Below are 14119 nucleotides of genomic sequence, written 5' to 3' on the forward strand. Positions count from 1 at the left end.
TCTTGAAGCTCATCAACCAAGTAATCATCTACCATCTATGGCGCGAAAGAAATGCTCGTATCTTCCAAGGCGCTTCAATGTCTCAACCGGCTTTCTTCAAGGTGGTCGATCGTGCTCTGAGAGACAGGCTCTTGTCTCTTCCCTCGGTGTCTGCGTCCTCGCCGTCCCTGCTTGAGTTGTATTTTTGGTTCATTTCTCCCTTTAGTTAATGTTGCATTTAATTTCTCTTTATGCTCTCTATGTAATAATTGGTTTTCACAACTTTGTAAAATTTAGAAAATGGTATAAATCTTAACATTTAGACAAAAAAAAAAAACAAAAATAGTTACAGAAAATAATTATATAACTCGTAAGGAAGAAAAATAAGGAATGGTTTGGGTATAAAAAGGCCAAACAGAGTTGAATTTTATAAGAGATGAGTTTTAAAGGAGCTAGCTTCACTACATGAGAGATCCATCATACCTCTCTCTCTCTCTCTCCCTCCTTCATCTCTCTCTAGTTTGTGGTAAGCGATAGTTATGGCAGTGCCCACCTCCACTGTTTCCGGCATCAAGCTTTCTGGGATCGTCACTTCCTTCAACACCCCAGCTAATAGCTCGAGTCCCGGAAGAATCAGCGTTAAAGTTTATCCGGCATTGCCTCGCCGGCGATTCTCCACGATCGGAGCTGTGTCCTCAAGTCGCGGATCTTCCTTTCCATCTTCCAGCCGCGTGTAAGTCTCGATTTGGGTTTAAGTGTCTGCTTAGAGTTTTGAATCAGATTGTGATCTTGATGTCGTGAAATTGCTGCAGCTCTTTCGCTTACCGTCAGAATCTGGTTTTGAGCGGTGGTCTCGGTGCTCTTGAAGCTCTGCCAAGTGTTTGTGAAAATGCCAGCGCTTCTTCCACCAAATCATTCAACCAGGTGATTTCTCATTTCGATTTTTGGCGTTGAAGTTTTTGACTTTTTTTAAAATCCCATCTTTGTGGGTCAACAGTTCAGGGTCTTAGTCACGTGATTGGCCATGTATGTTGCTCATATTTCATTTGTATAGCTTGTGCAAAGTTGATGGCTTTTATGGATTTTGAGTGAAAGTGTAAGTACTCAGATAGGTTTAAAAGGCCTTTAGTTTTAGTTTTAGTTTTAGATGTTTAGGGTCTTGATAAATCTGGTAGTTAAGTATCTGTTTCTGATTCATTTGCTTTGTCTTCCTACCACGTGATTGGGCCATGTATGCTGTTAAAGTTTCATTTGTATGGCTTGGGCAAAGTTGATGGCTTTTATGGAATTTGAGTGGAAGTGTATGTACTTCGATGTGTTTTAGAAACCCTTTAGTTTTAATTTGAGATTGCAATGGCTTTGAAGACAGATATTTAGTTAATCTTCTCATAACATGTTTGCTCTGTTGTAATGTTTTTTGTTTTCTCAGTTGATTGAATCTTTGATTGATCGGGTTGATCTATCTGAATCCGAGGCTGAATCATCTCTCGATTTTTTGCTCAACGATGCAAACGAGGCGCTGATTAGTGCCTTTCTGGTTCTACTGAGAGCTAAAGGAGAGACATATGAAGAGGTGAGCATATGAAAATGTAAACATTATCCTATTTTACAAGACTCTTTACTGTGTAGACATTCACTCTAAATAATCTGGTGTTGGTTAGATCGTAGGGTTGGCTAGGGCAATGATGAAGCATGCCAGGAAAGTCGAAGGATTAGCTGATGCCGTGGACATAGTAGGAACAGGTGGTGATGGAGCAAATACTGTCAACATATCAACTGGATCTTCAATACTCGCTGCTGCTTGTGGTGCAAAAGTAGCAAAGGTATAATAACTGAGAAAACCCTTAAAAAAGTTTGATAATTTTAAAAATGTTGCTGTAAGTGAATGCATCTGTGTTTTGCAGCAAGGGAGTCGTTCAAGCTCCTCTGCTTGTGGAAGTGCTGATGTATTAGAGGCGCTAGGTGTGGTGATTGACTTGGGACCAGAAGGGATCAAGAGATGTGTTGAAGAATCAGGGATTGGTTTCATGATGGCACCAATGTACCATCCAGCTACGAAGATCGTTAGTCCCGTCCGTAAAAAGCTTAAAATAAAAACTGTTTTCAACGTACTGGGACCTATGCTTAATCCTGCTAGAGTGTCTTATGCCGTCGTGGGTGTATACCACAAAAATTTGGTAAACATACTTACCACTGAATCAGATCTTTCATCAACAACAAGAAAAAAAAAAGACTTATACTTATCTTATTCTGTTGTGGTTTTATAGGTTCTGAAGATGGCAAAGGCATTGCAACTGTTTGGTATGAAAAGAGCATTGGTTGTTCATTCATATGGCCTAGACGAAATGAGTCCCTTAGGTAACCTTCTCTCTTCCTAAAACCATTGACGTTTCATTGATTACTAACCATTGTGGCTTAATGATAACAGGAGGAGGGCTAGTTTATGATGTAACCCCGGAGAAGATAGAAGAGTTCTCATTTGACCCATGTAAAGATTCCTATCTCAACTCTCTAGCTCTTTTATCTTCTCTCCAATATAGAGATTGTATGGTGACATATGTTGGGGAGTTAGTTAAATGTAAAGGTTGTTTCTTTTTTTGATAGTGGACTTTGGTATACCTCGTTGTACACTTGAGGATTTGCGAGGTGGAGGTCCAGACTACAACGCTGATGTGTTAAGACGTGTGCTCTCAGGGGAGAAAGGATCAATAGCAGATTCACTGGTACGTTTTGTTTCATCATTCGCTTTCTCTCTGAAAACTTTCACATTCAATTAGTTCATCTCTTTTTTTACTTTTTCTTGTTTCAGATCCTAAACGCAGCTGCGGCTCTTCTGGTTAGCAACAGAGTCCAAACGCTAGGGGAAGGAGTAACCTTGGCCCGTGAAGTACACTCCTCAGGGAAAGCTATCAAGACTCTTGATTCATGGATTCACTCATCTAACTTAGCTCAGAACTCTCAGTGATTAATGGTGTATACATTTCTCTATATTGTATGAAGGGGACAACACAAGAACAGGTTTGTAACTAGTTTTCTTTGTCAATCAAGAACCAGAAGAGACCATAGAGAGAGATTGTTGTGATGTGTACTCAACCTGAGATAAGATTCATCCATGGATACCAAATCACACTAAACAGAGTAGATAGAAAGAAGACAATTACAAAACAGGTCCTAACATTAAACCACAACACCATAACACAAGTTCTTACTTGTTCTCCAACTAATCCTCACTTTTATCAGCATCATCCTCATCTTCAGCATCTTCATCATCAGAATCATCCTCATCAGCATCTTCTGCTTCTTCTTCATCACTATCATCATCTTCCTCAATATCATCATCTTCATCATCATGTCTTGAGACTTTGACAAGCATCTCGGTAGGTTTAATGAGCTTGAACGTGCAGACGTCTCCAACCACTAAACCTAACTCTCTGGACAAACGAGACCATCCAGCAGAGAATCTTGACTGTGCATCAGTGACCAAAAACAAAACATCCCATGAATCTTTCCCTTCCGGACGAATCTTGAACCACTTTGTCTTCTTTGCCATATGCATCTCCACAAACACCTTTGGAACTCCCTGTTTCACAAATTTCTTTCATTAGATTAGTTCAATCAATCCGACAGTGTTTTGCTGATCTTGTCTTTGCTTATCTTACCAAGAACACAAGGTGTGATTTCCTTATGGTGATACTGAACTCTGGAACAAGTGATGAAGTGCCTTCTTCTAAATCATTATCCACCTTCTTCTTTTTCTTCATACTCTTCTTGTTTTTTTTGGATTCTTCAGCTTTCTTCTTTCCCAAGTTAGGCTCCTGTTTCTTCCCTTGAGCTCTTTTGATAGAATAATAGCTAGACTCAGAGGAAGACACTATCTCCTCCTTCACATGTTTGTATACTCTTTCCCTTTGTTCTCTCTTGTTCATACCTGTGTTCATCCAAAACCAACAACAAAAATCTAAAACTTGTCTTCTTCTTACATAAGCATCACAACTGAGTCTCATAGAGAGGGGCATTTACCGGAACTTGAAGCAATGGTTGCAGATTCTCTTGGTTCAAGCATCTCCGTACCATCTGGTCCGTAGATGTTGACGTTAAAGCGCATATTACCCTCGTGAGTGAAGGTAAGATACTCGTTTTCACCCAAAGCGTTGTTGTTCACAAACTGGTTCCATCCATCATCTTCCATGTAGTGAAAACTTGGGTTCTTGGAGATTTTGACTGTCCATGAGCTTCCCCATGGCACTTTCAAGACCATCTTAAAGGAAGACGAGTCGTCGGAGATGCTTCTTATGATATCATGAGGAATCATTCTCTGTAAAGACAACAACAAAATCATGGGAAGGGACATCAAGAAACTAACATTACTTCAGTTTCAGTGATATATATAGTCTGATCATTTCACAGACAAACCTCGCATGAAATTTGAAAACAAAGATCAGAGCAAGACCTCACCAAGAAACAGATCTAAGTTCATGAGACCACAAGTAGTAGATTTATTTTTGAAACCCTATTTGAAGATGGAAAACCCTAAAAGATTTGATGTTTCAAACTAAAGACGTAGCAAGAAACTAAACTCGGAGATGAAGTGTGAGAAACTTACTATGAGTTGAGAAGATAGATCTTCCCTTCTAAGGATCTTGAAGAATCCAGGACTGTCACCTTCTTCCATGATCTGACCAAAACCACCGTTTCTCACCATCTCTCCTTTTTTTTCTAGAAACCCTTCTTCAACCTCTCACTCTTAAATCTAAAGCCCCTTTCTCTACTTCTCTCTCTCTGTTTGATTATGGGCAAAGTATGGGAGAAAGAGAGAGCTATGTAAGACTATTTTTTCCACTTAAGACAGCCAAATGTAGCTTCCAAAATTCTTAGTGTTTTCATTTACAACATTAATTTCGAATTGATTTTTTTACATGTGGTTAGTTGAGACAGATTCACATGTGTCATCAAACTAATTAGTTTGGTAATAATACAAGGAAACAGGAGTAAGAGTGAGACTTCACAGACACGCAAAAAGCAGAGCAAATTTCTTGTTTTAGTAACTCAATACTGAAAATGACTTTCCACTTATTTTTTGTTTTATTGCTTAATATATATTTTACTTTACAGCCATATATTACGTTTGAAACTCGTATGTATAATTTTGGTCCACCACCTATCCTTAATATATAACTTAATTATGTTTAATGAGAAAAATATATATAGCTTATTTACGTTGCATGCTAAGTTTGAACTACCAATAAACCAATCCATTAACAAGGCCTGGGTTCTTTTTTTTTCTGGAAACAAGGGATAGAGATAGGAGTTTTGTATTCTAGTAGTTTGTAGTTTTCTATTAATATAGCCTGTGTCATAATTTGAATTGACATCCCCTATTGTGCAATGTGCATTATCAATTCCTGACGACAAAAGTTCAATCTTTTGAATTCAACTTATAAGGAATAAAATCATATAAAATTTAGCATGAATAAGTTTTAAAACCAATATCAACTTAAGATGGTTTATTTCTTTTGGACAACATCAACTTGAGACTAAACCAGTCAAAACTAACAAATTTCAAAATGCATGTAATAATGAAAATCTACATTATAATAGGGTACTTGCATCACTCTTGATGCGACACGTCAACGATACATGGATCTCACTTTTAAAAAGTGTGAAAAAGTGTCAAGTCTGTGCCTCGAACCCGGGTTATAGAGATCTAAACAACAACATTTGTACCACTGAACTAAAGGATTCTTTGTACATTGAAGGCTGAAACAAATATATATTTACGAAGGTCGGAAACATTTGCGTCTTCGGTTTTCTCTGTGGGATCCACACTTATTTATTTTATCTAATAATTTAATAAATACTTTATAACTCACGTTTTGAAATGTGATTCGTTAAAAAAAAGCCCAATAAACATCTTTGGTCTGTAAGCGTTCTCTTCAATGAAAGTTTAGGGCTTTCAATTTTTAATCATCGGTTCATGACTCATCTAAGAAACACAGATTGACTCTTTGAGTTTCATGAATCAGTTTTTCTTCTTTAGTCTCTACATCTCCTCATCTTTAATAAATTCATCATCAGTTCTTTTATTTTGCCTGATAAATCATGATTGTGTGGTTTTAATTTTCTTTGGTCATCCTTAGCTTGCACCCTTTGATCTAACCAAGAAGAAGAAGAAGACATTTGTCGTTCAGGATGCCATCGAGGACTCAGCTGAGTCACACGGGAGACATACTATCTGTTGCCTGATTGTTCAAGAAGAGTTTATGTGTTGTGAAACATATTTGTTTCTTTTCATCAGTTGCTTTGTTTAATTTTTTTTCCTGCAAATAATGATGGCTTTGACAGTTCATTCACGGGAGCCAAGAAGTAAAAGAAGAAGAAGCCAGTGAGTGTTTGACATTTTCTGTCTTCCTGAGTTTTTTTTCCATTCATTAAACTTGGATTTTGAAGATTATGTGTCTCACATTCTTTTTATTTTGATGGTTGTTAGGTTGAATGAAGATCATTGAATAAAGAAAATGTCAATGCTCTTGAAGATTTGGAGGGTACTTTATATTTCTTTCTCTGATAATTCTATCGACATAAATTTGAACCTTACAGAGGGTATTTTGCAGAGCATCCTAATGATGAGGAAGAGGTGGAGGGAATTGATCTGCACCAGCAACGTTACCCGTGGGAGGGAAGTGACATGGATTAATTATACGACGAGGTAAGCATATCATTAGATGGTTTGCGGTCCATCTTTGAGAGCCATCAATTATAAGTGTCTATCATTTTGAAGTTGTACGACACTAAGATGTAAAGAATTACAAATCACGATTACCTTACTAGCAGAGTTCTTTTGCACATCTATTGTCAATGGAATCAACACTGGAAATTGATGGTGTGATATTCATGTTCCAAATGCTAACGCAAGCTCCAATGTTGATTCTCAGCTTTAACATGCCAAAATCATAATGCAGTGGGTGTTGTAAGGTAATTCAGTAGGTACAAATGTCAGTTGAAAAAAATTCTAAACTGTATTTATGCATCAAACTTATCATCCGTAACATAATAATATGTTTTTTCTGTGCTAGGAACCGTTTGTAAATAAATGTCTCGGATGTATATGACTGCTTAGTTTGTTGCTATTGACACTGAAATCACTAAGTTTGCAATGTGTCAGGACAGCAAAAGCATCTCAGCTGATGGTTAGCTTTACAATTTCGTTGGTTTCTTTTTCCTATTATATTGGATGAATTATTTTAGCTAACAAATATCGCAACAGGGCGCTTGTAATAACTCTAATAGATTTATATATACATTTAGAATTGGAAGTTTGGTGAGAACAGGAACAAGTACTTCTGTCACGCTATTGGACAGTTATACGCCATTTCAAGAGAATTGATTTCTTATATTTCCCATAATCAGTAAGATTTTAAATGTTTTGTCTACTCTGCATTCATACCTCATTCTCCATCTAACTTCTCGGTGCTACTATATAATGATCAAGTCATTTTCTGCACAAATAGGCAAGTGGGGATGTTACGTTGGGTGCTTGGTTTATTGGGCTTGGCTATATAAAGTCTGTTGTGACTCTAAAACTTTTACCTCATTTAACATTGATTCTGGTTCTTGGGAGAATTGCAGATTGTGAATGAAAGGCACAAGCAGGGAACATATGTGTAGCTGCGTTCGACTCGACATGTAGCGGTATCTGAAGATCCGATGATCCCATTGTGGAGGTTAACATGCAATGTGTTGACCTGGAAATCATTATTGGAAGCTACATTTCGAGGCATTTCCTCAACATATAAATAGACCATAGACAGAGTTTGATATTTATAATACTCAGTGATCATGGAGTCTGCAGAAAACAATCATTTTGCATATTCTATATGGAACCAAGAGATATGTCATTTTTTTGATGATTGTATTATGATAGTTACTAACATAGGAGATGACTAGAGAAAGAGAAATGAGTATGAAACTCTTATATGGGTAGCTTTTGTAAACACATTTGGGTTTATTAACAGTTGTGACAAACAATTATGTTTATAGTAAAGGAAACCCGCCGCAGCGTCAATAACAAATGCGCCTGTTTTTTAGTTGTTTGGGATTGAAATAGCTTATGGGTTTTTTAAATCAATATAATTGATTTGATTAAAGCTATCTTGGATGACAAAAAGAAGGATTGCAAGTTTAATAACTTCTACTTTAGACTTTAATTTCAACTAAATTATAATCAGTCTTTTATCCATATCATCTTAGTTATAATCGTAAGGATTTATTAGAATAAATAAACAGTTTCAACAATATTTAATATGTGATCTAATAAACAAAAGAACATGTAGGATTTTTAGGATTTAAAGAGATTGGAGACAATAGTTAATGAATATAAAAAGAATACGAAGCAGATTTTGAAAAATGATTCGAGCAAATTAGTGGCAACACAGAGCTAAGCGAGATAAAAATATCAATCAATAAAGAATGAAAGAAGAATGAGCAGGGTTAAGTTATTACACAAGCCAAAACTAAGACAAGTCAAGCGACAGAACGTGAAAACAAATGTAAACAAGACAAGAAGAAATGGTGAATATAAAATGCATTGAAAAACTGAATGCTAGATTAGTAAGCAAGAGACAAAAATAGATTAAAATGCAAAAATTCTGCGCCTTGGCGCAGGTAACCGATCTCTAGTTATTTTGAATACCACACATTTTTAGCTTGTGAAGGGATTCTGAGAGTTTAATAGCTCTAGATACTACATCTTTATATATTAAAAACTATATTAAATATAATTTGTTGCACTCTTTGGATCAGGTTGACGTTAGCGCCAAGCTTAAAGTTTGGAAAACAAAACATATAATATTTAAAATTCTGATATATTCATGATCTATTTTACTTTGTTGGATTTCCCTTTTCTTGAATCATATTGAACTAAAAGGAAAAAATCTATTATATATAATAGCAAACTGAAATTTGAAATCCGCTGACATCATCTTTTTATAGGAAAAAAAATCAGAATCTAACGGTTGAAATTGTTTTAATTTGATGATCTAAGGGATAAAAAGTTCTCTTCCTTTGAGTAGCTGACATCATCAAAAACTGTCGTTGTCATCTTTCCCGAATCGTTTCCTATTCTCAAGCAACACAACTCTCAAGTCACAACCCTTAAATGGTGTCCCTTATCAATCTATATATCTATGTTCCATGTTTTCAACACATCATTCATCCGTACATCTTTTCACCCAGAATCTCACAATCAATTTTTACGTGATCGCCTTCGTAAAAAAAATTGACAAATTCTCGCTATCCCCAATTTTCTAAAAGATCTTGCGTCTTTTAGCGTTATTAATCTTTCATTTTTTATGTGTACATAAGCGGCTAAATCTCGTCTTCTTTTTGGTTACGAGCAATCTGTTTCTCTAATTATTTTTTTATTCCGATTTTTTGTTTACGAAACTCCAACTTTTGTTTCTGTTACTGGTATTTTATGATTCGCTGTGGTTTTAGTTTTTCGTTAACTCATGGTTGTTTGGTGTTGCATCAGACAAAGTGGCCTTATCTTGTCATATTATATTTTCTCTAGAACAGTAGTTATTGATGGTTTTGATATAATACTTCTATTTATAACTTTTCTTTATCGACTGACAACTTCTTTCTAATGGAATGGATGTAATTTCAAGTGGTTGATGTCTGGATTTTAAAAAACTTGACAGATCGTTGGGAAGTTGCAAATGAGAGGTGTTTTAGATTGCGCAATCAATTACTATACTATGCTCCGGCATAGCCTTAACAAAATTCTCAAGAGCAGAACTCATATGTAGGTGAGCACGTTTTTTTTTACTGAACAATACTTTCATTAAGACTGCAGCCTGACCTTACAAGAGGAATGGCAAACATACAATCCAAACTGCTCAAAATATTGAGAAGCGAAGCAGACAGATAACACGTTATCTCCTGATACTAAAGCTCCGCACAAGGAGACTGATGAAACTAAGAAAATTACATATACGATCAGTCAAAAGTCACAACACTTCCTTCTTAAACCAAGGCAAAGGATCGCTGGAGACATTGAAAACCAAAGATCTAAATAGACAGGACGTCCAACAGAAATTAAGAACATGGTACGGACCCCAACATTGTATAACCCGGCGAGGCCACAATGATAGTTGTGGGAGACCAACAACATCTGATAGATCTATCAAAAACAAAGGCTAGAACTTTAGAAGCCAAGAGTAACCACCAGGACATGCGTCAGAATAAACACTACCGGCAACCCCAATCAGACGAGCAATTGACTACGGAAAGAACCCAGTCCGGCAAGACCACCAACGGCAAAGACGAGGAAACTGAGAATGCTTTCCTCAAGATATCGCATCCGTACAAGGACGATCTTCCACGAGCAAGAGAAGTGGATACGAGGAGGTCACACCCAAACACCAGCATCGACAAGGCCAACGAGCGCTACAACAGCAAGGGCGATCACAAGACATGGAGCAAACTAACCACCACAAGGTGAGCACGTTTAAGTGAGGAACTCTGGACTCATAAAGCGTGGAAAGTTACAAAAACAGTGGATGACAGTTTTAAACTATATTTCTTTGTAACGTGCATGTGTATTAATGTATATACATGCTTCTGAGTTTTGAATGATTGAAGTTTAATTCTTGTTAAGACAGTCTTTTTCCATGTATGGTGGTGGTAAAGAACATGATTTTATAATGAGCAAGGTGAAAATATTTCTATGAATTTAATAAAGAAACTGATGTCACTGTAGTTAATGGTAACTGTTTATATATTGAATTAAAAAATATTTATTTTAAAGGGTGCTAATTAAAGATTCCAGTTTTTAAAGAGCAGTTATAAAAATAACACCCTTTAAAAAAAATTGTATGTTTGTTGTTTTTTTTTTGTTTTTTTTTATTTTGTAAACAATAGTCTAATAATTACCATGATTTAGGTTATTAGTTTTAAGAAAATACGACATCAGGATGAAAAAATCGTTACTGTGTGTTACTATAATTTTACAGGCAATGTTTTAGAGTGACATTTAAATATGAGAAAAAATCATTCTGTAGAACAATTACATATATTTTGCAATTATTTAATTACAGATATTTTTAAATAATTGAAAAGTTCTAGAGTGACAGTCTTGGACAAATATGTCTTTAAGAAAATTAAAATTTACTAACTCAACATAGTAATGATGCCGTGATAGTTAAAATACTAACTAATATAAATAGTAAATAAAATATTATTTACCAGAAACAATATAAGATTTTGTCTAATATAAAAAAAATTTCTACAATAATTTGAAGTGTCACTGTAATTAATGGTAACTGTTTATATATTGAATTAAAAAATGTTTATGTTAAGGGTGCTGATTAAGGGTTCCAGTTTTAAAAGAGCAGTAATAAAAATAACACATTTTTAAAAAATTTGTGTTTTGTATCTACTAAGACTTTGACATTGATGCTTGTTGATAGTCATTGCAAAACATAAACAATCTATAGTTAATTCTTTAGGTGTTGATTGATATTAATATATATTTTTATTTTAACGTAAGCAAAATAAACTGTATGATACAAATATATTATGTATTCCATGTGGCCATAAGCTCTGTGAAAAGTGTTTAATTAGTTGACTACAAATAAAGGGTCTTTGTCCTTTAATTATGTCGTTATTGTTTACCTTAAACAAATTACTATTTTAATATAATTAATTATAATGTAATATTTATAAAGTACAACACACCCATATTTACTTTCTCTTTTCAATATTGGTCTATATTTTTCAGATGTAATTCATTATTTTATTTAAGAACACCAACTAAAACATTATAACCATTGTTTTTCTTATACTTTCCGGTTTTACTCTGGATGAACTTAACTTGTAAAAATAGTATTAAATATATTTGGAAATATTGTGACCAAAAATATATCGGCTATTTCTGACTTTGTAGTATAAGAAAAACCAACCTAAATGTAAAATAACCGCATAGATATTAGGATCAAATCTACGAATGGTGGTGAGTAGTGAGATGCAAGCATATTTGACGTTTCCAAAAAAAAATTCTGGGAGTGTTTAGTGGACAAAGATGAGTTGCTTTTTTACGTAACTGCTATAATTTTTAATTAATTTATTTAAAACATAAACAGTTGCCCTCTCTGAAAATTCTTTTGTACGATTTTGTCATTTTCGTTTGATTATTATGAGAAGTGAGGAAGACTCACGTTTATAGAACCAGCAACCAAACATTATTTCACCAATTAGTAACTTGACATAATCCTACAATACTGATTTTATGATTTATGTTTTGATAACGTGTTCAATATGTATTGCAGTGCATCCTCATATACCACATAACCTTAAAGTTAAAACTGCTATTAAAATGGGTAATTCATTATTTTTGCAACTGGAAAAGTGGGGCGAAACACAATTATTAATCCTGAATTTCGAAAACGAGTAGATCTATCTCCATTTCTCCAAAACAGTCAACTTGTTTCTAGAAATCTCATTTTTCCCCATGATTGTGTTGAAGATGATAATCCTCAAGCCCTTTATCTTCATGGTTTGGAAAGTTTATGTGTATTTGGAGAGCTACACAATGGATGCTTTTATATTGAAAGAGCCGCAAACATTTGTGATGAAAAGGCAATAGTTATGAATGCTCTCATTTTTGTATGTTTTGGATTACCTGAATCTGGAGTTGATGTACTTGACAATGGAATAGCTGACTGGAACAACAACTTAAATGCGGTGACTTCATATGCCAAAAAAATCGAATTGACTTTGTTGCAATTTTGTGTTACTGGTCATGGTGTACTTGAAGGAACTTGGTATTGTCCATTACCAGAATGCGAGTTTAACCATGCATTTTTTGCATGTTCACTTTGTTTTTTATAGGCACTCTATTATTATTAAAAATCTATGTTAACTTGTAATATCTATGTTAACTTGTAATATTTAGTTTTATGTTTCAAACGTTGTCAACTGTTTCTTTTTACTATTGTGAATATATTTGACTACTATACATTTGTGACCCAGCATGGTTAAATAGGTACACGCTGAACAAACGCTAATGATTTCAAACCGTGTCTGCGGTAATGTAATATTGATAAAATTGAAGTTGACTCTCCTGCGAATATGGACAAGTTAAGAAACGCGTGAACATTGTCGTGAGAGTGTTTCTTTAATCTTCTTGCAGACAAGATGAGATAACATTTTTGTTTACACATTTTGAGACTAATACAATTGATAATTTTAAATAATTATCGGAAATAATGAAACTACATAAGTATAAATATCAATCAAATATAAAATTTCTACTAAAACAATTGATAAAATAAAATTTTCGATTAAGTTGAATAATTGCCACTTTGAAAAGTACTTATATACGAAGTTCTCTATTAAATACTTAGCTGAATATGTTATGTAATTAAATTACTGAAAACCGGTATAACTGAAGACATTAATTTTATGTTTTAACCATTGTAACATTTGGTTCATACCTTTTGCAACTGCATGACTGTGCATATAAATAATTTCTTTGTTGAGAAAGAGTGGCTACAACTTCAATCATGGAACTACCTGAAGATATTGTATGCGATATTTTATCGAAGATTTTCAATCGGTCAAATAAAGATTTTGGAATTGTAGATTGGTCAATAAAGAGATTTATAGAATCTCAAAATCGTCTTTTATTTTTTAAAAATCTAAAACTTAGGAACGTATTCAAACCTCCATACAATGAGAGATATTTTTCTAAACATAGTAACTTCGTAGACGATTGTGTTCTTCTTAATAACAATGTTGAAGTCATGTTTTTATCTGGCATAAATGAATTCTATTTTAAAAGAGACAAACATAAAGTTCTCAAAGGATTAAAACATGCCGCAAGTTATATGCATGCAAAATCCATGTATATATTAGGTATTAATGTTATTGGAGATGGTGATTTAACACAAGGCTCTACATTAATTAAGGAGATATTTAATAGCAAAGGAATATTTCAGCTTACAAAATGTTATACAAGTCTTAAATCGCTTTCTTTGATGCTTTCAATGAAAAAACACAATTTTTATAGAGACATTTTGGACGGAATAGAAGTGCAAAAATATTGTTATTGTGTAGATTGTTTAGTATAAAAAGAACTTGT

At 34.4% G+C, this 14119-nt stretch overlaps 2 protein-coding genes across 2 annotated transcripts; one reads left to right on the forward strand and one right to left on the reverse strand.

Annotated features, from left to right (window-relative positions):
- The first annotated feature begins 374 nt into the window (after window positions 1–374).
- LOC106380774 (anthranilate phosphoribosyltransferase, chloroplastic) lies at window positions 375–3054 on the forward strand. The gene is made up of 9 exons (XM_013820604.3): window positions 375–712; window positions 792–903; window positions 1409–1552; window positions 1641–1802; window positions 1884–2156; window positions 2247–2337; window positions 2408–2467; window positions 2584–2702; window positions 2789–3054. Exons 1-9 carry the CDS (start codon window positions 519–521, stop codon window positions 2942–2944), a joined length of 1311 nt encoding a protein of 436 aa, XP_013676058.2. The 5' UTR covers window positions 375–518; the 3' UTR covers window positions 2945–3054.
- Window positions 3045–4863, reverse strand: LOC106380775 (B3 domain-containing protein At5g18000). The gene is made up of 4 exons (XM_013820606.3): window positions 4583–4863; window positions 4000–4294; window positions 3639–3907; window positions 3045–3559 (listed from the first exon to the last, which is right to left on the reverse strand). The coding sequence occupies exons 1-4, from the start codon at window positions 4679–4681 to the stop codon at window positions 3200–3202; spliced, it is 1023 nt and encodes a 340-aa protein (XP_013676060.2). The 5' UTR covers window positions 4682–4863; the 3' UTR covers window positions 3045–3199.
- Window positions 4864–14119: the final 9256 nt, after the last annotated feature.

Source organism: Brassica napus, chromosome A2 (genome assembly GCF_020379485.1).
Source record: "Brassica napus cultivar Da-Ae chromosome A2, Da-Ae, whole genome shotgun sequence".
NCBI classification, from domain to species: Eukaryota; Viridiplantae; Streptophyta; class Magnoliopsida; order Brassicales; family Brassicaceae; genus Brassica; species Brassica napus.

Coding starts and splice junctions, on each gene's coding strand:
- LOC106380774 (XM_013820604.3), top strand. CDS start 519: ATGGCAGTGCCCACCTCCACTGTTTCCGGCATCAAGCTTTCTGGGATC. Junction 713..791: donor TTTCCATCTTCCAGCCGCGT/GTAAGTCTCGAT, acceptor AAATTGCTGCAG/CTCTTTCGCTTACCGTCAGA. Junction 2,157..2,246: donor GTGTATACCACAAAAATTTG/GTAAACATACTT, acceptor GTGGTTTTATAG/GTTCTGAAGATGGCAAAGGC.
- LOC106380775 (XM_013820606.3), bottom strand. CDS start 4,681: ATGGTGAGAAACGGTGGTTTTGGTCAGATCATGGAAGAAGGTGACAGT. Junction 4,295..4,582: donor ATCTATCTTCTCAACTCATA/GTAAGTTTCTCA, acceptor TTGTCTTTACAG/AGAATGATTCCTCATGATAT. Junction 3,908..3,999: donor AACCATTGCTTCAAGTTCCG/GTAAATGCCCCT, acceptor GGATGAACACAG/GTATGAACAAGAGAGAACAA.